This window comes from Rattus norvegicus, chromosome 19, assembly GCF_021556685.1.
Source record: "Rattus norvegicus strain SHRSP/BbbUtx chromosome 19, alternate assembly SHRSP_T2T, whole genome shotgun sequence".
NCBI lineage: Eukaryota > Metazoa > Chordata > Mammalia > Rodentia > Muridae > Rattus > Rattus norvegicus.
Window position 1 is genome coordinate 20,448,729 of NC_141552.1, and position 22,862 is coordinate 20,471,590.

Sequence of the window (22,862 nt, forward strand, 5' to 3'; positions counted from 1 at the left end):
AAGCCATTTTAGACAACAAAGGTTCATACTGACTTTTTATCTGTTTAAAGATTTATTTATTTACATATAAGTACACGGTAGCTGTCTACAGACACACCAGAAGAGGGCATCAGGTCTCATTACAGATGGCTGTGAGCCACCACGTGGTTGCTGGGATTTGAACTCAGGACCTCTGGAAGAGCAGTCAGTGCTCTTAACCATGGATCCATCTCTGCAGCCCTCATATTGACCTTTAATTTTATTGGTCCTACATGAACTTATACTTATGAAATTTAAGATTAAGAAACCTCACAACATAAAGAACTTGCTCCCAGTGGTTCGGGAATGGGTGGGTGGGGGAGCACCCTCGAGGAGGCTGGGGAAGGGGGTGGAATGCAGGGTTATTGTAGGGGAAACTGGAAAGGGGTTAACATTTCAAATCCAAATAAACAAAATAACCAATAAAAAAAACATACACAAGTTATGTGATCATTCCTGACCCTGCTCTGAGTTAAATTATTTTCAGACAACCATGACAGGCAGACATATTACAGCAAGAATATGAACTATCTGGCAGGCATGGAACAAAATGGGTACAGCTATGCTAGGGGGATTGGCTTCAACAGGGGCAACTACTGCATTTTGGACCTTCCATTCCTTGTTGAATTAGCTGTACCACAGCCTATACACCATTCTAATAAATTTTCTTTCTCTATATACAGTCATTGTAGGAGGGATGATTGGTTATGCATTGTTAAATGCAATGCTGATCACGAAACCCCATCACTTCCACAGCAATATGCAAGTGTATGTAAGTTACTGAACAATTGAACAGAAATTAAAATTTACTGCATTTATTGCGTGTGTCAGCAGGCATAGGGAACACCTGGCTGCTTACATCTCTTGGTCTCTATAGAGTAGTGGGAGAACTGAGACCCACTGAGGAGGTCTCTTAAGCGAAGACCAAACTCCTTGCAGTGACACTGGATTCCAGGCTTATTGTCCTGTTTAGGCCTCACTGTGGTCTATGTACACTCTATACATTCTCCCCATGCAGGTTCACATGGACTGAACTCAGAAAGCTGGGGTTGGCAGAAAGATGCATGGTTAAATAGCCCACCAGGTTCACATTGTATCAGCTTGATTTAATCTAAGGACAAAGAAGTGGAGTTTCTCTGATGGCTTTCTTCTAAACCCTTGAAAGGATCACTGGGGTGTGGCCTCAATACTTCATACTTCTTGCTGTGTCAGCGAAACTCAAGGAAGCTTGAGATTGCCATAGGCACAGTATTATGCTAGATATACTGAGTAGATGATACTAAGATGTTCAGATGGTCATACCCATTTGCATGAGTTCTTAATGTGCACCTAAGGAAAGAGAGATCAAGGTCTTCAGACTAGGAAGATCATTTCCAGTTCTATTCTACAATTCCAGTCTGAAAGACTGGTAGGGAGAGAATGGTAGATAATCAAGAATTCATAGATGATGCTTTGAAGGAAGTGTGGGTTTCTGTGCTGGTTTAGACAGGGTCTCAAGTATCCCATGTTGCCCTCTTCCTAGCTGGCCAGGTTCACTTTGAGCTCAGATAAACCTGCTTCTACTTTCCAGTAGACAGTCTTATAAGAGTGGCCTCCAGGGACTGTGAGGACAGCATTAGCCTTTGACAGTTGAGGTGTGTAACCCACAACTATAGTTTTAGCCACTTTGTTCCATGTCTACCAGCTATTTCAGATTGTTGCTGTCTATGCCTGACAATCACGGACACAGAAAAATAACCTGATAGAGAGCAAGGACATGGTGATCACATCCTTTCCTGTTCTGTATGTTCTGGATGAGGCTTGTTAAAATTCCAATATTGCAGAAAGCTTTATATAGGACCCATCACATTAAGCATCACTGTGCACTGTTCTATCTAAAATGGCCTAATCAGAACTGACCACCAGATCACACTTCCTGCAATCCTCATATGAGAAGCTTGAGCTTTTTGTTTTGACTTTTTTCTTTCTTTCTTATTTTTTGCTGTATAAGTTGAGAGGAAGATATTTGGGGCCATGGATCTGCCCCCAAAATCTGGGGTATGGATCTGATCAATCAGTGTTAGTGTGTGCACTCAATACAGTATCCATTTTTTTACTGTGACAGATGCTTTTGTGTTTGTGGGGAAGCCCATGACCCAGAGCACAAGTGCTGGGTCCTTGCTCTATCGACGTAGTGATGTGTATAGCCTCGTCCTACACCTTTATCTGCACCCCCTATATCTCTTGACTATTTTATTTTTCTGATAGAAGCTCAGCTTCTGATAGAAGGCCTGTCAGCAGTGCTCCTTTGGCGACATTGGCGCAGAGATGAGAACCCCACAAGCAGCATGAGGTTCCCTTCATTGGTGGGTCCAATATTGCACTTTTGTCTGCCAACTGGTCTCCACACTGTTCCTAGCACCATAAAGACTTCAACTCTTTCAACTAAGGAATTTTCTGGCAATTGTCGATTGCTAAGCACATGACTTCATGAGTGTTCCCCTAACACACACCCATGTTGTAACCTACCATGCAGACTACTTCTTGATGTGATTTAAAGCACCTGTACAGAATGAGACAAGAGAACTTTTGACTACATATTCAATCTGGTGTGAAATCTCAGGAAGGTTTAATGGCTAACATTGGTGAATGAGGACAATTTGAGTTAGGATGAGACATTTTGGGGCAAGATATGGAAGGAAACATTCATTTAGATGCATAGGAATTACTAAGGATTTTATAATCAAGCCTTGAGGAAAGTTTGGCTTTGGAAGCAGGAGATGCTCAGTGGCTCTGCCCCAGGAAAGTCTCCTGGAAAGGGCACCTCTGCTTATGCTCAGTACAGGGAGAATATTAGCAGGGAGGCAAAGTCTGCACCCCATGACATCAGCTGTCCCTTCTTGGACATTCTATTGTCTCCTAGAGAGTTCTGGCATCCTCTGTGATGTCACCAGTGTTGTAGTGACAACCAGTGCCCTAGTTTCTCTCAGTCTGAGTCTGGCGGTTACAAGCTAAGACATGTTTTCCCGTCTTCGCAAGCGTTTTGGGAGGGGAAATGTCAATTCTGGAGAGACTAAAGTGAAGGAGTCTAGCCTTTCGCCTCAAAGTAATGATGGACAAAGACAGCACTTCTGGGGAATGATGAGTAAGTTCTGGGCAGTGTATTTTGAGCTTCCTGCCAGGGGGGCTGCAGGCTTACGCTGACCTTTCTAGCAATGGGCCACAACAAATGGAGCATCTGAAAAGGAATTGAATTTCCATGAATATCACAATTCCTGAAAGTCAGGATTTCAGAACTTTAGTTTCCCCATCTCCACTGGGAGGATATGGTAAGGCCAATGCTATTATTCTGTGAACTTCTGGTCTTTACTTTTACAGTGCATTTGTTATGTTACATTGATATAATAATACCATCAGTAGTCATGGAGGGTCCACCTTTTCTGAGTTTAGACAGGGCAGCAATGTACTTCACTATCATTGCTTCTTTAAATACAGTGGATATCTGACAGTAGGAACAGGGGGAGAATTGTGCTCCAGGCAATAACCTTATGTTATTAGACCTCCTCTGATTTCTTCTAACTGGCAGGGTCATTGTTAGCTTTATATATTAGAGGTTGTGTGTTACAAACATGTTTCTAAAATACCAAAAGTATTTGGAACATGTGGACCAAGATTCATCCTGTAACCTATTGGAAATTCTCGGGCATTTGGTATTTCAAATAGGGGAACTGATAAGTCTGTTGACCTTGTCCTCCATGGAAATGTGTATTTAATCCAAAGTTGTTGGCCTAGAGTATCAGGGTAGGACATCTGAGTTTCTCCAATCACTCAAGTCTTGTGGATGGTGAATTTATCATCTGAGTTCTGAACCCACAGGGGTGAGGGTCCTGAAACCAAGCTGTACCCGGTTCAGCTGATGATAATCCTGGAGAAGCCATCTCCGTGGTACATGTAGGCACTTGATGTCCGGAATAGGGAACACCTGGCTGCTTACATCTCTTGGTCTCTATAGAGTGGTGGGAGAACTGAGATCCACTGAGGAGGCCTCTTAAGCATAGACCAATCGCCTAGCAGTGACACTGGGTTCCAGGTTTGTTCTCCTGTTTAGGCCTCACTGTGGTGTATGTACACTCTATGCTTTCTCCCCATGCAGGTTCCCTTGTGTTCTTCTACCTACAGACGCTGGGAGAGAAACATCATCCCCTGGCACTGACCTAAGCGAGAATCAGGCCAAGAAGGAAAAGGAGAGGCTGATTAAAGAGCTGCAGCTCATTACCGAGGAGAGAAATGACCTGAGAGATCGCCTGAGGTTTCTGACAGAGAGATCCATGAAGAACAGGTATGAATCGCTCCAAATGCTCTGGTTTCATTCCTGGGACTGAAAGGTCACCTTCATCTTATCCTATTAAGGTTTTGGGTTCTAGAAAGCTGTGCCTCCCTAACCACCCTATGCTAAACCTCACCTCCCATATAGAGGAGATTCAGAACCTTGACCCTTCCTGAGGAGCGAGATGGAAAATGGACTCATCTGCTTCAATTTATTGAAAAGCAGAACTTGTGGTCTGAATGAAGAATTCGGGGATAAAGTCAGGGAGAGTGAGTGTCTAGTGTGCATTTGCAAAGCCCTTGACAGCTGGTGGCTTTGCAAGATTGTAATTGCAGTGAGTTTATGGTGAGTCTCTGTACTTGCTAGGCAGGGGACTGAGTGCTGGAAGATCCAGGCAGCAGCCTGAGGGGCCTGGTCCCAAACTGTTCATCTCAATGCTTGACTAGAAGGTCTCAGGCTCAGGCATGTTTGTTATTGTCTGTGTGTCTTGCCCTCTGAGACAGCAATGGTGGATGCATTTCTCCTGGTTTTCACAGTACTCTCTGTTTCCATATTTCTCTTTCTCTTTCTCTGACTCTGTTTTTACATTTCTCTTTTTTGTGGGTATTTCTCAGTCTGTGAGTCTGTATGTGCATACATCCAAATGCATATGGACAACTTTTATATGTTTATATTTCCCTCCACACTTGGAATCTAGGGGTCTATGTCTTGGCCTGAGTATTTACCTGTAACACTTTCATGGTCATGTGAATGCTTTGTTCTGGGAGCCCCACTGTCAACAGCACAGTTCTTTGACTATGTGGCCATGATTGTCTGTTTACTTGTATTCCTTGTGCAGATTATAATTTTGTGTTGATATAAGGTCCGTTATCAAAACAGGAGAAAAGTAATCACAGGTTTCTGGGTGTGTTGGGGTGGGGGAGCATGGAGAGGTGTGGCCTAGGCTCTTGATAGCTTAACTGGCTTGACTGCAGATTTCCTCTTGATTGAACAAAGGGAGCCAGGGAAGCCTCCATCTGGATGCTGAGATTCTGGTGTCCTGGACACAGAAAAACACGTTTCTGAAGCTGAAGAAGATCCAATATGTAGAATTCAGAAGGTGTCCTTCCAGGACTGGGGTAGTACAGGACCCACCCTGAGTTCATATATTCCTAAATGCCGATGTTCATTGGATTCTATCATTTGGGGCCAGGCCACACTTCAGGCCAAATCCATATTATGGAGACCTGGAGAGAATGGAGGAGGCGGTCATGTCAATTCTGCACAACTTAGAGATGGAGAACACTGAGATCCATGAGAACAGCCATAAGCTGAAGAAGGAGATGACCTTCTCTAGGTAAGTCCTGGTCAGAAAGGCTATCACTTGTGGAATGGCCATTTCTGACTTTCTTTGTTCTGGATTGGACGGTCTTCAGCTCTGGTTCTATCTCTTGTGCTGTTTACACATCAGTGTGCCAGGGTCATTAGGACTCAGTTTTCAGTTCCATAAAAGACTGTTACTCATCCCAGGATTGTCTAGGCATCTTCAGAAGGCTCTAGATAGAACAGCACTGATTGAAGTCAGCAGGTTATTAGGCTGACCTGGACCTATGGTTTCATACCAGGTTTCACAAAACTCAGTGTGTGGACCACATGGTTAGCATGAGCTTCTCTTAGTTCTACTGACCTCCTTTGAGGGTGTTGGCCCACTACTAATTGATGTTGGCCCCATGCATTGGGCTTTCATGGATAGTTGTAGATCCATGTTCTTTTTCAGAGATGTGGACACTAATTGGTGCTCGGGCCAAACAAACAATTTATTCTTCCCGGAATTTACTCTTTGTGGTTTGTGCAGCAGGCTTATGTGTATCGAAATGAATTCTATTAAGTCTTCATGGGTATCTGGGTCCTGGTGGAGTTAGTGGCACTCGGGAGTGGGAATCGGAGAAAGGGGCAGCATGATCTTACTATGCAGACTGTATTTCCAGAAACCTGCTCAGCCAGCTCCTGATGGAGAACACATGTAGGAAGAAGTTGGTCCCACTGAAGCAGGAGAGCAAGGAGGTACATCTTGATTGTGCACTCAACCAGAAATATTTGGTTGACTTCAACAAGAAAGATAAAGACCAGCAACGTCCAGACCCAGCGTCATCTGGTAGGGATGAGCAGCTGTGTTAGCTTTAAAATATCTGATAAAGTTTGCCAATTTGATACATCTTTGCTCTCTCCTACCACCTTTCTAATTTACACTCACAACCAGCCAACCACCTCATGTAATGGAATTGTTCATTGCTCTGCCTATGCACAAGTATTCTGGGAAGCCAACCACTTTTCAGAAACTGAATTATTTTGCAAGTATATTTGTCTGCTCTTTTTGAAGCTGCAGTATAGAAATGGTGACAGATTAATAACATACCTCATTATTGCATATCCATATGATAGATTGGATGCTCTGTAGAGTTATGAATAAGTTCTTGGTCCTTTGACAAATGACACTCTCTGGTCATGTGACTTCTTGTGTAGGAAGCACCTTTCTGGGATAAGAACCAAGTGCAAATGTCAAATTAGTACATGTCATTGGCTTTAACCTTGGTGACGTATGGACATCTCCTTTCTTCCTGCAACCCAATGAGGTTCCTTCCATTTCCCTGTTCTTGGTTTGCACTGGTATAAGTCTGGGTCCCATATTGGCAGCCCACATTACTTTGAGGCTCTCTGGAGATTTTGCCCTTCCCAAAGAGTTAGCAACAATGATATCAGTTAAAAGGTCCATGCTGACTGTCCAATAGAACTGAGGTGGTAGAAGGCAGCCTTCTGACAGCTGGCTAGCATTTCCCCACCAAATCATTGTCTGAAAAACTGCCTTCCTCTCCCAGGTCTCAGAAAGTGCAAGAGAGCTGGAATTGGACACACCCCAGTAAGAGAGCTTCCTGAAGAATAAGTTGCTTTCTCAGGAGTCCCTGATGACAAACATCCTGAATGGTAACAAATTTTTTGGATGAGTATTCTTCCTCAGAGTTAATTTGTCATTGCTTAGAGACCCTAAATTTATATAACACTAAGCCAGCCTGACTGATTGAGGTCTTACTTTCTTCTCAGAAAACAGCACCTGAGAGACAACTTGTGGGACCTCCTTTCATTATGTGTGCACGAGGAGAAACAGCAATACATCTGTGCTTCTAAATGTTCGTTAAGAGTGTGCTATTTAGAAATATTTTTGTTATGATTTTAATTGAAATTTTCTTTTTGTTGTTTCATATTTATATGTTCTTGTTACTGTTTTTATCTTTTGAAAAATTTTTAATATTTTAATTTATTTGTTTTAATCCTGTTTTGTTGTAAAAATGAATTCCTTATGAATAAAAATTGAATTCTATCTCTTGACTCTTAAGACCATCATTCTTATTCAAGGGTTCTGTCCCCTCCTGTGGACTTAGAACTGACAGGTGGAGATGGATCTCTGCATGTTCCATGGATCCTGGGCTAATAAGTGAATTCAAAGTCACCAAGGGGTACCCAGTGTGACAGTGTCTTTTGTGTGGATAATGTGGCTGTTTCTCGGACACACACTTTATGAAGTAATCACTGACATGCTTTACCCAATTGTTAGGGTCCATGTGGTTCTTCTGAGAGAGCAGCAGATGCTCTACTCTGTGAGTCATCACCACAGCTCCTGCAGGTGCTTTTGTCCTTCCACATCATGTACTGTATTAGGTGGACAGGATCACCTCCAATCAAATAGAGAGATCTCAGGAGATGTGTATTCACAGGAAATTTACTGAGCTGTGCATGCTCAATGAGTTAGCTTGCCAGGCATCCCTACAGGGCTCTGGTGTTCCCACTGCTCATTGTGGGTCAGGATCATCCTCCAGCATCTGTGTTTTGTGGGGTGACCCACTGTCAATGTCTAGTGAATTGGGGGCCTTGGGTACGGTCGCATACCCCCAGGACACAGTTGGTGCACAGCAAAGGCAGAAACAACTGCACACAGTTGCAAGCTTTATTAATCCCTATATAGCTGGGAATATGAATAACAACAATTTTCATTTTGTCAAGATACCATAAGATCATTATTCCCAGGATACCAGGAACAACTGAGGGAAGACTAAACAAAGAAATACGAATAAACAAAGGCTTCTTCTCAAAATATTCATATAACAAATTACCTATCTTATTATAATCAAAATATACTCACCATTACCGAGAGAGCGTTAGAACCATTTCCACAGAAACAGGACACAGCAGAATATAGCTTAAGGCCAAGTGAGAAAAACATTTTCTTCTCCAGGGTGGAATTCCAGCCCCTACTTGTATCTGTCACCAGGCCTTTCTTGACCCTGCCTGGGAGCTGCATCTCTATGTCTTAACAATTCCTTCTTTTTTCTTTTGTTTTAAAAGAAACACTTTCCATAACATAGCAAAAGTCTTTGTAGGGGTTTAATCATGTAAAAATAAAGCAACATAATACATAATGTACATAAGATTATGGCAAAACTAGCTCCTCCCAAGCTATGGAATATCCTTTGAAGCCAAGCCTTGGGATCTAATCCTGTCAATTGATCAGCCAATAATTTCGCTATTTCCATAGGGGTAGTATCTTCTAGCTGTTTACCAAAAGACATTCGAGCATCGTATTTCAAGGCATTAATTACTTTTGTAGCACTTTCATTACCTTCCAAATAGGCTTGAATTAACTTCCAATCATGTTCCGTATCATTATCCATATATTTATTAACACAAAAGTAGTAGGATTTCAATCAAATCTTAAATCCTCATATTTTTCAATAAATAACATCTTTCGACTCAACCATTCTACTGTTTGTTTTGAAACATCTACTTGATGTTGAAGTCTAGTATCAGTTTTAGTTTGCTCTATCCATAACTCATGTGAATCTTTATGCCCGTCTTCAACAAAATGCTCTGTCTCAATAGATGTTTTTAATGCTATGCTGGAAATGGCTGCCAAAGTAGCAACAGAAATAAGGCTTAACATAGTAGCTACAAACTCCAATAATTCTTTTACTGTTCCTCAGCAGATTATTAAAAAATTCAATAATCATATAATTAAGAGGATCTTGAGACCAATGATGTCTCAAATTAACAGGCATTCATACATATATTTTTTGCTGAATATCATAATAGAATATTGATTTATATTAAACATAATAGATGAATTAATACATGAATACTAATGACAGTTAGTACAAGCAAATCCATTGGCAAAATTAAATCTACCTATTAAAAAGAAATATGGCATAGGAATACAAGTAGTAACCTTGTCTTTCTTAAATGTTGTAAAATTATACTGAGAGGCAGATTGAGTGTCCCAGAAAAGCTTCCATTAGCAAGCACATCTTCTTTTAATGCAGTGACAGTCTTCCACAAATGAGCTTGAAATGCAGTAGGATCTTCCACAGAGGCCAGTCGGTTATCACCAATGCCTCCATCTCCACATTCCATCAGCAAGCATCCATTAAGGCGTTCATTCTCCTCTCAGTTCATCCTGGTAACATTTGACAAATCACAAGTGGTAACATTCCATTCTGAACATGTATTAATAATTGGCCATAAGGACCCCAATTTATTCATTTATCTTCAATAATTTTTCCAAACATGCCAGGGCAGTATTTCCAATTGCATGGGAGATATTTTAAGCCTACATAAGTAAACCAAGCACAAATAGGATATACTGAAATGCTAACAAATGTAATGTTATTCCAATTTTGGTTATAGACCAAGCTGTCAATCCTGGAGCCTGTAACAATTATTCCTGGTAATCGCCAATTTTAATAACCCATTTGTAGGCCTGGTCTCTGTCCTAAACACAAAGGCATCTTTAATCCAGCATAAGGAAAATTATACAAAGCTCCATCACGTCTATTCAAAAGGTCAAATTATTCCAAAGAGATGATAAAATGCTTGGGGTGGTGTATAAAACCACATCTGTTTCCCCGCCAAGTAGCAGGTTCAAATAAAGGTGGACAAGGAATATAAGCCTGATAACTCGCATTGGCCGCGACAGAAGAAACCGTGAGCAAAGCACACACTGCTAACAATACGTGCTCAGCAGTAAAGGACTTCCTGTAGGAGACAACATAGTTTTCCTTTCAGGGCTTAATCGCTTCACCTAGGTAATGGGGTTGTCACTGCATCGATCCTGCTCTGCTGTCTTTTGGCGACACAAAGAGAAGCCAGGGCCTCAGTAATGGAGGACACCTCCTTCATCTCCGGAGAACATCCATCAGGAGAAAATGTAGCTGGTTTAACTGGATTCCTCTGAGGGTAGGGAGCGGTTCTTATCATTCTGTGCTTGGATCCGTCTCCCGGGTAACCAGAATTGTCCCCCATCCTGTAAGGAGACAAAACCCTCTCCCCTACATACAGTAAGGTCCCTTCCTGTCATTCAGCATCTCGGGCACTTTTTATCCATATGGTCTATTCCATGCCTTCAGGGAGAAGTTCAATAAAGAGTCTATCTGCTCTGCATATAGAATATGCATAACAACAATTTTCATTTTGTCAAGATACCGTAAGATCATTATTCCCAGGATACCAGGAACAACTGAGGGAAGACTAAACAAAGAAATACGAATAAACAAAGGCTTTTTCTCAAAATATTCATATAACAAATTACCTATCTTATTATAATCAAAATATACTCACCATTACCAAGAGAGCGTTAGAACCATTTCCACAGAAACAGGACACAGCAGAATATAGCTTAAGGCCAAGTGAGAAAAACATTTTCTTCTCCAGGGTGGAATTCCAGCCCCTACTTGTATCTGTCACCGGGCCTTTCTTGTGGTAAATTAAGAAGATTAATAAAAAATAATGCTTATGCCAATATTACTCTGGGACTGGTATGCCAACCCCATTCAGGCTGTGTAAGGTCATCTCTTTTCCTCCTTTTTAATTTTATAATTTGTCATTTCAGGGTATGATGAACTCTTTCAACAAAAGCTTGTCCTTGTGGATGGTATTCTATACCAGTAATATGTACAATATGATATCATTGACAAAATGGTTTTTTTTTTTTGCTCTGATTGGTATTTTATTTCTCCTTTACAAGTTCCACATAATAGACAAAGGCTTTTTGATAACATTGTTATCTTTGCTGAAAATGATCATATAATCATTTTAAAAAGCACAAATGTGCACATACAGAACTGAGGTTTCTGCAGCCTGTAAACACCTCTGTGGGTTTAACAAGGAAAAAAAGCAATTAACTGACAATTCAACTGTAACTCTTAGAAAAACACAGGTTTCCTTACCAAGCACGAGTGTCCTGTACAGGGACCTATCATCCCAGATGGCAATGAGTTCAAGCCTAGGGCAGCCAGGAGCAGTTCCCCACACCAGGTCAGAAGACCCTCCCCACCCAGCACTTCTTCCACGTGCTCCTTAACCTCATCACAGGTGACAGCAGTCGCCCCAAGAGAGGACAGAGCAGCAGACACAGTGGTGGTGGTTCCCGAGTGTTGTGTGCGGCATTTCACATCCAGCGTCTCAGGAACCTGTCCATGCAAGCATGCGTACCATTCTTTAGACTGCTCCCCTCATTTCTCGAGTGAGGGGACCAGGCCTTCCTAATTCACTTTAGGTGCCTGGGGTAACAAAGTATTTCACCAGAAGGGGTGTAAGCAGTGCTATCTGATAAGAATACGAAGAAGGAAAAAGCAGATATCTTAAAGAAAACGTGTGTTCTACTCACACTAAAATATCAGATCAATGCACAATATACTGCAAAACTGTAACACAATAAGGCCAAACACAATGTTCAAATATTGAACTGTTCAAGCATGTGAAGATCATCTTCTGAAAGACAAACTGGGTTCTTATTTTGTAGCTACCTTTGTGTAACTTAAACTGATGTCCCTCAACAAGGTCTGACACTGTCTTGGTACTTGTTAGGAAGTTCGATGAGACAATGTAAGCTCAACAGTCAACTCCCGGGATCTCCCAGCGCTCATTTTCAGCATTCATCCAAGGACTGGGCATCATCTTCATCCCTCACTTCTCGGTATCTCCCTGAAGACTCCCCTTCTCGATTGTAGCTCTGCATTGTAATATTCAGTCTCTCGGCTTGTTTCTGTGCTGCGAGCTTTGCCCGCGTCTCCTCATAATTCTGCCTCTGCTCTTTCTGCAGAGCCAGCGACTCTTCTATGGAGAGCAGCTGTGCAGGCAGGTGGTGGAGCAGAACAAGGCGAACTGCTGTGACATCATCAAGATGCTGCCTAGCCCTGCATAGCTGCTCTTCTGAGGAAGCAGGAGACTGAGCCCTCTGACACTGACTTGGTGAGTCACTCTGTTGTGTGGGTAACACATTGGTCTTAAACTTATGAGGAGGGGGCACTGGGTTTCTAGCTCGCATTTCTAGCACTGTCAGGTAATGAGACTTCTTAGGAGTCTCACTCTGCAGTCCTGGAAAGTTCTCAGTGCTGGTGTTTTTTTCTGAGGGTTCAGTCTGGTCTGCAGTTGTGATCTTTTGCAATTTAGTGATAAACAGACTGTCGAGGCTGCTGGAAACCTCTTCCGCTTGACTTGAATGCTGGGGGAGATGTTCATTAACTTCAGATGGGGGAGCCTGGGCTGTGATGCTGACAGACGGGCTGGTACTCACTATGCAGCCAGTCTCCAAAGTCTCTTCATTGCCTTTGTGAGTGAGCTGTGTAGGTCCCTGAGTTTCTGAGGTTGTTTTAGATGATTCAATGTCTACTGACGAACATTCAGGAACTAATGATGAAGTATCAAGCATCAGGTCAGAATTCTGGGCCTTGTCTATGTCGGTATCAACTCTTGTGGTTGCTTTATGCCTTAGCTTACAGTCAACACTGACAGGATGAAGTAGTTCAGTTCTCCTTCTGACCTCTTCACTTTCTGAAATGGCAGCTTTCAGTTTGGCAGTGGTGTCTGAGATCTTTTTACCTTTGTCGGGCAATTTGCAAATGAATTTTTCTTTGCTCAAAAGTCTCTCCTGGCGCCTCAACCTCTCCCGCAGCTCCGCCAAACTCTGCTGCCCCAAGTCCTCAGGAACTGGGGGCTCGAAGCCTCGGGGCAGGGAGCACATTGTGCATGGGCTGAGGCTGGCCCCGCAGGCAGGGTTCCCCAGCAGGGCCCATGGAGGTCGCAGGCTCCTTGGCTGCAGCAACTCTGGAGCACGTGCAGGAGTCGCCATTTTCCCGGAAGAGCCGACAAAATTGTTTAAATTGATAAGAAATATATGTTGGTCCATAATCAGTTTTAATTTTAGAAGGCGGTCCCATAACAGCAGAAGTTTCCAATAGATGCTGTATAACATGAACAGTGCGTACTCCTGGCAATGGTGTAGCCCATACAAATTTTGAAACATTATCTATGCTTACATGTATATATGAAAGGCGACCAAACTCAGAAATATGGGTTCCATCCATCTGCCACGATGTATTAGGTTGCATTCTTCTGGGATTAATTTCAGATGGAATACATTTTATAAGTGAAGGCTCACAAATACGACAATTAGCAATAATTTGTTTGGTTTCAGAATAGGGAACCTTATATTTAATATCCAAATATCCTGTATTGGCATGATTATGACTGTTTTCTTCTGGGGTAGCAAATGCCACTAATTGATCTACCATATGATTGCCATGTGTTAAAGATGCTGGCAATCTTGAATGTGATCTAATATGTGTAATAAATATTCTAGAGTTTCAGAATAACAATAGTCCTTTAATATGTGAGAATAACATTTAATATAGGCTTAGATGTAGAAACAACAGCAGTTACAATATTCTGTACTACTCCTACAACATAAGCTGACTCGCCCTTAATATTTTTACATCATGAGTAAAATCCAGCAATACATTATTTACTGCTAATACTTCATTTTGTTGTACTGACCCAAAAGAAGATTCTTGTCCCCAAATTTACCTTTGGTCCAATAAGCCATCTGTCTTAGTTCTTTGGTCTTAGAGCCATCTGTAAACACAGTAACGGCAGATGGTAAGGGATCAACAGAAATTAGTGTATTTATCACAATTTTTTTTGTTTTCTTAAGCAATCCCAGAATTTACTATGGGGAAAATGAAATTCAGTATTTCTAGTGTAAGAAATCATGGCTAATTGAGAAACTTCAGAGGTCTGCATTAAATAATCCACTTTATATTTGCTTAATGAGAAAACAAAAGCAGCACAATCATATCCCCACAGTGTAACAGGTCGTTGTATGCCTTGCTGAATAATTAAAGAAATTTGTTCCTCATATGTTGTTAATGTTTTGTTAAAGTTAAATTTAATATATATCCATTCTAAAGGCAACTCATCTTGAGCTAAACTGCCTATAGGATATTCAAGAGTATTTCAATGTATAATTTAATAACTCTATCTGGATCAATACGTGCCAAAAATGCATCTTTCCATTTTCACAAAAGATATCCTCTTCCATGCCTTCATATAAGCATTAATATCCCCAGTTTCCTTTCTAGGTAATAATGCTCTCCTGTACTCTTCATTAGCATTTTCAAAAGCAAGCATTTGCAGCAGTTGTCCTCTAGCTTCCTCTCCTACCACTGTTCTTTCCATTGTTAATTTTAGTATACATAAAGACTTAATATATGGTTCATAGAAAGTTACTGCCTTTTTCAACCAAGCACTATCATCCTTTATAATAAGTTGGTTGGCCCACACCTTGAACCGATGATAGACATTGTCCCAGGATAAACATTCTTTATCAACAGGTCTCAGGGTAGAACTGGATATGTGACCCTGTGCTATAGCACTGTCCAGAGTGGTAAATGCAGCTTCTGAAGAGGAATGCAGGCCTGGCCTCTAGTCCTCCACCTTCCAGGCCTGTCTGGAGAGCCTGATGCCCTGGCAAAAGAGACTCCTCCTCTCCAGAGAAGCACTGCAGTCAAATGACATCTCAGTGATGAAAACTATCAGTCCCCAAAGGCATGCCACTGAGCAGAGATAGCCTCAGTCATGCACCTCTGCACATCCCCAGTTCCTCCTGTCAATAACTCAATCCTTTCATGAACTAGATGGCAATACTTGAGGCAGGATGATCAGTAGTTTACTGTCCAATCTGGGCTCTATGAGACGCTCTCCCTGAAATCAGAGCCAGCAGGAAATTCAGTATGAAAGCTCTTTGTAGCCAAGCTCAACAACCTGGTTCAGAGCCTGGGACCCCATACAGTAGGATAAAGTGACTCCCATGGCTTTTCCTCCACCTTCAACACTCATGCTTTGGAATGCATACCCCTACAAGGAGATCAATACACATGGAATAAAAATTAAACATAAAAATTAATGAAGACAATGCAGACAATGTTTTAAAGGATCCTGGGAGTCCTCACTCTGCACTTCCCTTTCCTTTGCCTTGGGAACAGCACCTGCACCAGAGACTGGAGACTTCCTGCAAGAGAGAGAGGAGAGATGCACTGTTCATTCAGCTGGAGAGCTGTGCAAAGACCAGAGCCACCCGCCTTTTCCTGACAGTGGGAGCTGGGCACAAGTGTGGGCTGCTCCTAAGAGAAGCACCACAAGAAGAAAACCACCTTCCTCAAACCTTCCTGGAAGTCAGAGCACTGGCTATGGACTTCCCTCAATCCTCAGAGGACTCTCTTTCAGCGATGGCTCAGAGCCTCTTAGGACAGAGAGGGACCAGAGCTTCCCCCCAAAGCAAGACCCCTGTCTTATTTGACAGGTAGAGGGCTTAGGGATGGGACAGAGGATGTGACAAGGTTACATGTAGCACAGGGGCTAGGTTAATAAAGAAATCAAAGAGGAAAGAAACCTGGAAGATTCCTCATCTGTTCTTTTTTGCTCTATTCGTAGGGATGAGGTGGCATTGTCGGGTAGAGGACTAGGACACAGCACAGCCTTCTCTGCTCATGATGAGCTTTCTAGGCTGCCTGTTCACTGTGACCAGCAACTTTTCAACTGAGCCACTCTACTACCAAAGCTGACACAACTGGTGGACCATGTAGCAATAGGACTGTACTGACTTAGGGACATCTGGAATCACACAATGATCATGTGTCACAGAAGAGTTTCTTTTTTTAGAAAAGGATTAAAACAAAAACTATTTATTTTGTCCATATGAGTGAGTACACTGTCCCTGTTTTCAGACACAACAGTAGAGGGTAGTAGATGAGATTAGAAATAGTTATAAGACACAGTGTGGTTCCTAAGAATTGAACTCAGATCCCCTGGAAGAGCAGTCAGTGGTCTTAACCACTGAGCCTTCCCTCCACCCCAGTGTATTGTATTTTCAATATTGTTTGTTTTTATTTCTTTTCTCACCTATGTCTCTATGGCGTTTCTGTGAGTACAGGTACTCATGTGCTTGTGTAAAGGTCAGGGACAACCTGAGCACAGGTCCTCACCTTCTACCTCTCATCCATGGCTGTTTATGCTAGGCTAGCCCTTCCCCCTAATCCTAGAGACTGTCCACTTTAGGCTCCTATCTCCCTGTGGGAAGGGCTGGATGACAGACACTACTGCATCCAGGTTTATGTGGCTTCTAGGGACCTAAACTGTTGTTGGGCTTGTTCAGATGAAAATAAACACCATTTCACAGCCCAGGCTGGGCCAGGCAGCGCACGGGTCTTTGCTGCTCTTGCAGAAGACTTGAGTTCAGTCTCCAGCACCCGGGTCAGGTGGCTCACAACCACCTGAGAGTCCAGGTCCAGGGACTTCCAAGCTCTTCTGGTTAAACCTACATGGCAAAAGCAGGGCTGGGAGCTGGAGGCTTCTGGTGTTGGCTTCTCCCTGCAGTAGGGGGCAAATCATGGGCATGTGAAACATGGAACCCTGTAATTCTACAAAGTGCAGAAGCTCCTGATGTCCCTCATGGTGCCCCTGACCCTGCCCACCACTCATTTAGGCTTCAGTAACATGGACTTGTCCTGACCTGTGTGCACTCTGCATCCTCACTCTCTACCCCCTGCTTTTTGGGGTTGGAAGTCTCAGGTGTAGGAGGCGCCTACCATAGGCCTCTTCTCTCAGCATTTCAGCATTTTACATTTTATGTAGTTTGTGGTGTTCCTGTGCCATGATATGCACACGGAGAGCAGAGGACACAATGTGGACTCAGTTCTCTGCTTTCACCCATGATCAAACTGAGGCCATGAGGCTGGGTGGCAGAGCCTTTACCTGCTGATCTGTACCCACTTGACCTTCACCAGGCATCCTTTGCTGTACACAGATATATCAGCCTGTGACCCTCATCCTCCAGACTCTTATGAAGCAAACCCCATAGGTGTGGAGCTCTCATGTTAGCCAGGGCTAAAGGGGAAGGCAGCAAGCCCTTCAGGAACTTTAGAAAAATGTCTATACTGGGACTAAACTTGTGCTGCCATGTAGGGCTACATTTTTCCTTTAAAAAGGGGGATTTGTGGTGGTGGTGGTGGTGGCACAGGCCTTTGATCCTAACACTTGGGAGGCAGAGGCAGACAGATCTCTGTGAATTCTAGGCCAGCTCCCTCTATAGAGCTAGTTCCAGGTCAGCTACACAAAAGAAACCCTGTCTCCAAGAGTAAAACAGAGAAAGAGAAAGAAAGAAAGAAAGAAAGAAAGAAAGAAAGAAAGAAAGAAAGAAACGATTTATATTTTTTCTACAATGAGATGCCTGCCTGTCTGTGCCTGAACCATCATGTTAACTATAACTCTTGTCACACCTGCATTTATTCAAATACTGAAGGCCAAATGGTTAAATCTTAATGACAATACAATGGGGGGGGTGCTGAAGAGATGGTTGGTTTAGTGGCTAAGAGCAGAAGACCAGGGTTCAGTTCACAGTGCCCACATGGTGGCTCCTATTAGCCTGTAATTGCAGTTCAATGGAATCGTTCTGGACTTCATGGGCACCAGACATACCACATAGTGCACAAGCATTTATTAGGTGAAACACTCAGGCCCATAAAAATAAGTAAATAAAATATATGGTTAACAGACACTGTGATTCAGGAAGTTCTTAGTGACTTTGGTTATCATTTTTCTCTCCTGGAGACATGTCTTCCTCATGCTCAGCCTCCCTGGCTTCTAGGACATTTCCTAGCTCTGTGGAGCATGAAGTACTCAATACCATAAGCCAAGCATTGCAAAGCCATCTGCACCTTCACTGCTACACCTTCTCCATGGCTGTGTCTAAAGGGAGAGACTTAAAATCCCACAGATGCAAGGCCAAACCTGTTGGGCTATGTGAGCCCAGCCACCCAATAGTCAGATCTACTCCTGTCCTTGGCTATGGCATGAGACTCTTAAGACAAATTAATCTGAAGGATTTCAACAGCTATGCTGTTAGACCTCTCATTGCTCTGCCCAACCTACAAGCTCCTTTACTGGCTCAAATTCACACCCGAACTCCTCTCCTGCCTCAGCCACCATCAGCTCTTCTATTCCTCTCCATCTGTGCTCTGAATAATCCACACTAAGGTGGACGTTAACCTCTTGTGGACCTCCAGACGTATGCTTGTGATTACTCTTCATTGGCTGTTTTGTATGGGTAGGCAGGTTCTTCTAGTCTCATGCAGAACACTGCTCACACATTTTGGATCTTACAACATCCTCTTGATTGAGAATCCTGACTAATGACTGACTGAGACTCCTATGCCTGAAGTCACCCTCTGTCTCCAGTCCAAGATGAGAATCCCCACCCTAACCCCATGGTGTCCAGTTTCATCTCAGAAGCTAGACTCTGCACTGCCCATTACCTTTTGGTTCTCTGCCTCTAATTCTGTTAAATCGTTCCTCTCTTCTTTAAAACAAATTCATTTTGTTGTTTATTTTTTGAGACAGGGTTTCTCTGTTTGGCCCTGGCTATTCTGACAGACTCTCAGTAGATCAGACTTGTCAGGAAACCAGATATCTGCCTGCCTCGGCCTCTTAAGCACTGGGATTACTGGATTGTGCCAGCATGTTTAATTAAAAATTAATTAGTGGCAGTGCATGTTGGCGCATGCCTTTAATTCCATCCTTTGGGAGGTAGAGGCATTGTGAGTTCCAGGACAGCCAGGGCTATAAATTAACACCTTGTCTCAAAGAAAACAAGCCAAAAATGAAACAAAAATGTTGCAATATGGTCTTAGGTATGTAACTGAGTCTGTTCTTGAACTCTGAATCCTCCCACTTTCACTCAGGTGCTAATTAGCAGGCTTCTGTCTTGACTTTCACTGCGCACTCAGGGCTGCCAGGACTGTTACCTCTCCCAGTGTAACTCCTGACTCTCTCATCAGCATCATCACAAAACTCCTGCTAAGAATTAAGGAAACCTGAATTCTAAGGAACAGTCAGAGCTCCAGTATTTCCAAAGCTCACTCTAATAGAGATGGATCCTATGCTGCAGTAAAATGGTCACAGCTGGAGGTCTTAATTCCAGGACTTGGGACAGAGGGGTTGGAGGATCTTGAATTCAAGGTTATTTTTATGTTATATTGTTGCCTAAAGCGAGTTGGGCTGCTACAAGATACCCTGTCTCAAAACTATACCAAACACACCTAAAATGAAACAGAGGAGTTTGAGTGGGCACAGATGGGAAAGCTCGGCACTTTATGGCTAAGCCACCTGCTGCCAGCACCAAAGTCCATGCACAGCCCCAATTCTGAGCTGTGTCTGGGACCCCACTTAGGAGCACGAACCAAAGTAGCTCAGATCCAGGGCTTTTGGTCTAAGAGGAATTCAGGCAGTCACACTTTGGATGCCAGTTCTCCAGCCCAGGATCTGGTCTTAGTCATGGCTTGGCATCCCTAAATTCCTCCCACCTGTGCTCTGAACTCACCCTGTGCCCCGTTCTGATGAATCTGCCATTCTCCATGGGAGTAGCCTCAAGAAGTCCCTCACATCTGAAGCACTACTCTGAGTGCACTAAATACTGCAGGGGAGGGGTGTGGTCAGCAGAGCACCCACCCCTTTCAGCTGTAGAACATTTAGCTCTAGAGTGAGCACTGCTGTGCATTGTGGAACTTAAGCAGTATCCCAGGCTTGGCCTGGGAAGAGCCTTTGACACCCACACTTCCTGGGGTGACATTGTCTCCTGAGGATAGAGTCAGGTCAGGAGCAGCAACTGATGTTCACGAGAGACAAACTTTCTTCACCACTTGCCCATGCTGGCCCTAGGATCTGGGATTTTTGGGTGACATGAGTGCTGAGCCCCCCAGGTAGATGGGTTTTCAGGGGTCAGGTGGTTATTGTCACCACAGGTATCCACAAGGATAAGTCATACTGTACTAATTCCCATATTAGATCCCTTCTCATGGGTCACAGAGGCCGTGCTGGGTCCTAAATGTGGACCCAGGTTCCTGCGCACTTTTGAGGAGACTGGTCAGGGCTCAGGCTTCAGGCCATTTTGTTTGAATTATTTTGGGGGATTTTATTTTTACTGTTGGGGACAAACCTAGGGCTGCCATGTGCTGGGAAAAGGCTTTGCCACAGCTGTAGATCATCCCTAATTATAAACTCCTAAATTCTCCCAATCCTGGAACTTTCTAGGTCCCTCACATGATGCAACCTTTGGGGGATTCCTCACATAGAAACATGGGGTGGATTGCATCCCAAAGAGAGACAGTGGGAAATGTTCCCCAGTGTCTGCCAGTGGCTGTGGTGATGAGAGTGCTGACCAGTGGATGGCAGGGCCCATGTGAAAGCCTTTTGGTTTCCACTTGAGTGGAATCTTCACCATGCCTTTTTTTTTTTCTTGAAACCCAGGTTGCCCTGAAACTTACAGTCTTCCATCATCCTTACTCAGTTTCCCATGACTGGGATCACTGGCTTAAATTACTATGCCCATCTTTCTTTTTTTTGTATTCATAAATCTTCTAAAAGCCAGAAGGATCTAGAATTTAAAATTTTGCGGTCCAAGGCATTTCCAACAGGGGATTCTTGACCTAGGAGTGTCCAGACCAGTGTTTATTGTGTGGGTACTTCATTCCCATACCAGCTTATGTTTGACAAAGAGTTCCAAGGTGTGATGTCACTGGGCATCAGGCGGTGTCCCAAATAGCAACACCGACTCAGGTTGTAATTTAGGCTGGAGAAACTTACTAGGACCCTGGTAATCCTAGCACCCTGGGGCCTCACATGTCCTTAGTCTGATCTAGTGATGAATCAACTGCTCTTGAGGGTGGATTGGAATTCTAGTCACTGTGAGGCAGAAGCATTAGGACCCTACGGCCACTCTGGGCTCCATAGGAAGACCCTGTTTCAATAGTAAAAGGGGTCACCTGCGAGTTCTTACTGTCTTCCCTGAGGCCTTCCTGCTGGAGTTAGAATAGCTGTCTCACCAAGTTGAAGTAGAGGGCAGAATGTTGGTGCCTTCTATAATGAGGACTAGTGACAGATAGTCTATGGAAATTCTAGAAAGATCTACAGGTATGTATGTCCTGTGCATGGGAATTGCTGGCTTCCCTGTGTCCTTTGCCTTTAATTTGCAGTCCATGGGGCACCTGGGAATGTCCCAAAACCAGGCTGCACACAGGGCTTGTCCCATGATTCTCACTTGCACCCAGTGCCTGCCTGATTGACATAAGTCTGACAGAGCCACTGTATGCTCTCCTGACACCTGCAGAGAGCAGTATATGGGACCCTACCATCCCCACACTGCCTATCAGTGTCTACAATGTCCCTATATGGCACTGAGTGATGGTCTAAGCTGCTTCCCGCCTATATGCTGCATCAGAATCTGACCATTCCTAATTTCCTCCTCTCACACCCACACTAGAAGCCCTGTACCCACACTAGCCCCAGCTGGCCTGTTGCCTACTGACATCTCATGGACTCTGCCCCAATCCCCTGCCCTGCCCTGCCCTGCCCTGCCCTCACTCAGCTGACATTGTGGACATCTCAAGACAGTCACTGGACAATGGCTGACACACTTGTCTGAAGACTGGAAATGTTTCTCGATCTTGGAGAGGAAAGAAGGACCCTCCAACTACACTGTCCTCTAAGGCAGTTTATTCAGGTGAGGGATGACATGGATTGTTTTGTCTCACGTCACACATGTCAGTAGAAAATATCCTAGGTATTGGATGCCGCAGTTAGCATTAACAGAACAAAGCACATAGTGTTGGGAAGAATAATAAATTATGAGTAGGCTTAGAAAACCCCAAGCCTCTTCCAGGTCCTAAGAGGGCAAAAAGTACCACCAAACATAGCATTAATGTGATAGGTTGGTTAAATCTAGTTACTAGATTCTAGTGTGATGCCTGTGACCCTTTGTGTGTCATGCTCAGCTTATAATGACTAGAGGACCTCAGCTTGAGAGTCACCAATGCCTCTCCCTTGCTTCTCCAGCTGCTGAGCATTGACAAGCCCAAATGAGACAGCATCTGTGTGCAGACATACTGGATTATTCTTCTTCACTTTATCTCTCCGAGTTACCTCCACTGACAGTAAGTCAGTTTAATTCCATAAATTTGAAATGAGTCACGTGGAACATATACTTTCTCAATACAATCACAGATTTCCATGTAAAAGGTGAAACATGAACTGTCCCACCTAAGCTCTGGGCTTGCACAGACCTGCTGTGCAAAAGAAACATGTGGTCACAGCTGCAGTCTGCATTCACTATGGATGTTCTTGAGGA

General features: G+C 43.4%; 2 protein-coding genes and 1 pseudogene across 4 annotated transcripts in view; 2 read left to right on the forward strand and 1 right to left on the reverse strand.

Moving 5' to 3' along the window:
- Nucleotides 1-2,990: 2,990 nt before the first annotated feature.
- LOC147999049 (disks large homolog 5-like) lies at nt 2,991-7,679 on the forward strand. 2 transcript variants are annotated; one of them, XM_087595756.1, is made up of 6 exons: nt 2,991-3,142; nt 4,151-4,336; nt 5,517-5,660; nt 6,292-6,458; nt 7,180-7,285; nt 7,403-7,679. In XM_087595756.1, exons 2-5 carry the CDS (start codon nt 4,326-4,328, stop codon nt 7,242-7,244), a joined length of 387 nt encoding a protein of 128 aa, XP_087451882.1. In that variant the 5' UTR covers nt 2,991-3,142; nt 4,151-4,325; the 3' UTR covers nt 7,245-7,285; nt 7,403-7,679. The 2 variants fall into 2 exon arrangements, with proteins under 2 accessions (XP_087451882.1, XP_087451881.1); XM_087595755.1 differs by having other exon boundaries at nt 4,177-4,336.
- A 1,051-nt stretch (nt 7,680-8,730) lies between these two features.
- Nucleotides 8,731-13,431, reverse strand: LOC147999050 (DNA-directed RNA polymerase II subunit GRINL1A pseudogene; annotated as a pseudogene). Its single transcript, XR_015643781.1, has 2 exons — nt 11,575-13,431; nt 8,731-9,806 (listed from the first exon to the last, which is right to left on the reverse strand). The product of XR_015643781.1 is annotated as a DNA-directed RNA polymerase II subunit GRINL1A pseudogene, transcript variant X2 (transcript).
- The window catches only part of LOC147999051 (uncharacterized), a 143,793-nt gene continuing 133,484 nt past the window's right edge, over nt 12,554-22,862 (forward strand). Inside the window, exon 1 of the mRNA XM_087595714.1 lies at nt 12,554-12,598. The gene's annotated coding sequence lies outside the window, so the exon portion shown is untranslated. The remainder of the gene's footprint in view (nt 12,599-22,862) is intronic.

Coding starts and splice junctions, on each gene's coding strand:
- LOC147999049 (XM_087595755.1), top strand. CDS start 3,016: ATGTTTTCCCGTCTTCGCAAGCGTTTTGGGAGGGGAAATGTCAATTCT. Junction 3,143..4,176: donor GCACTTCTGGGGAATGATGA/GTAAGTTCTGGG, acceptor TTCTACCTACAG/ACGCTGGGAGAGAAACATCA. Junction 5,661..6,291: donor AAGGAGATGACCTTCTCTAG/GTAAGTCCTGGT, acceptor CTGTATTTCCAG/AAACCTGCTCAGCCAGCTCC.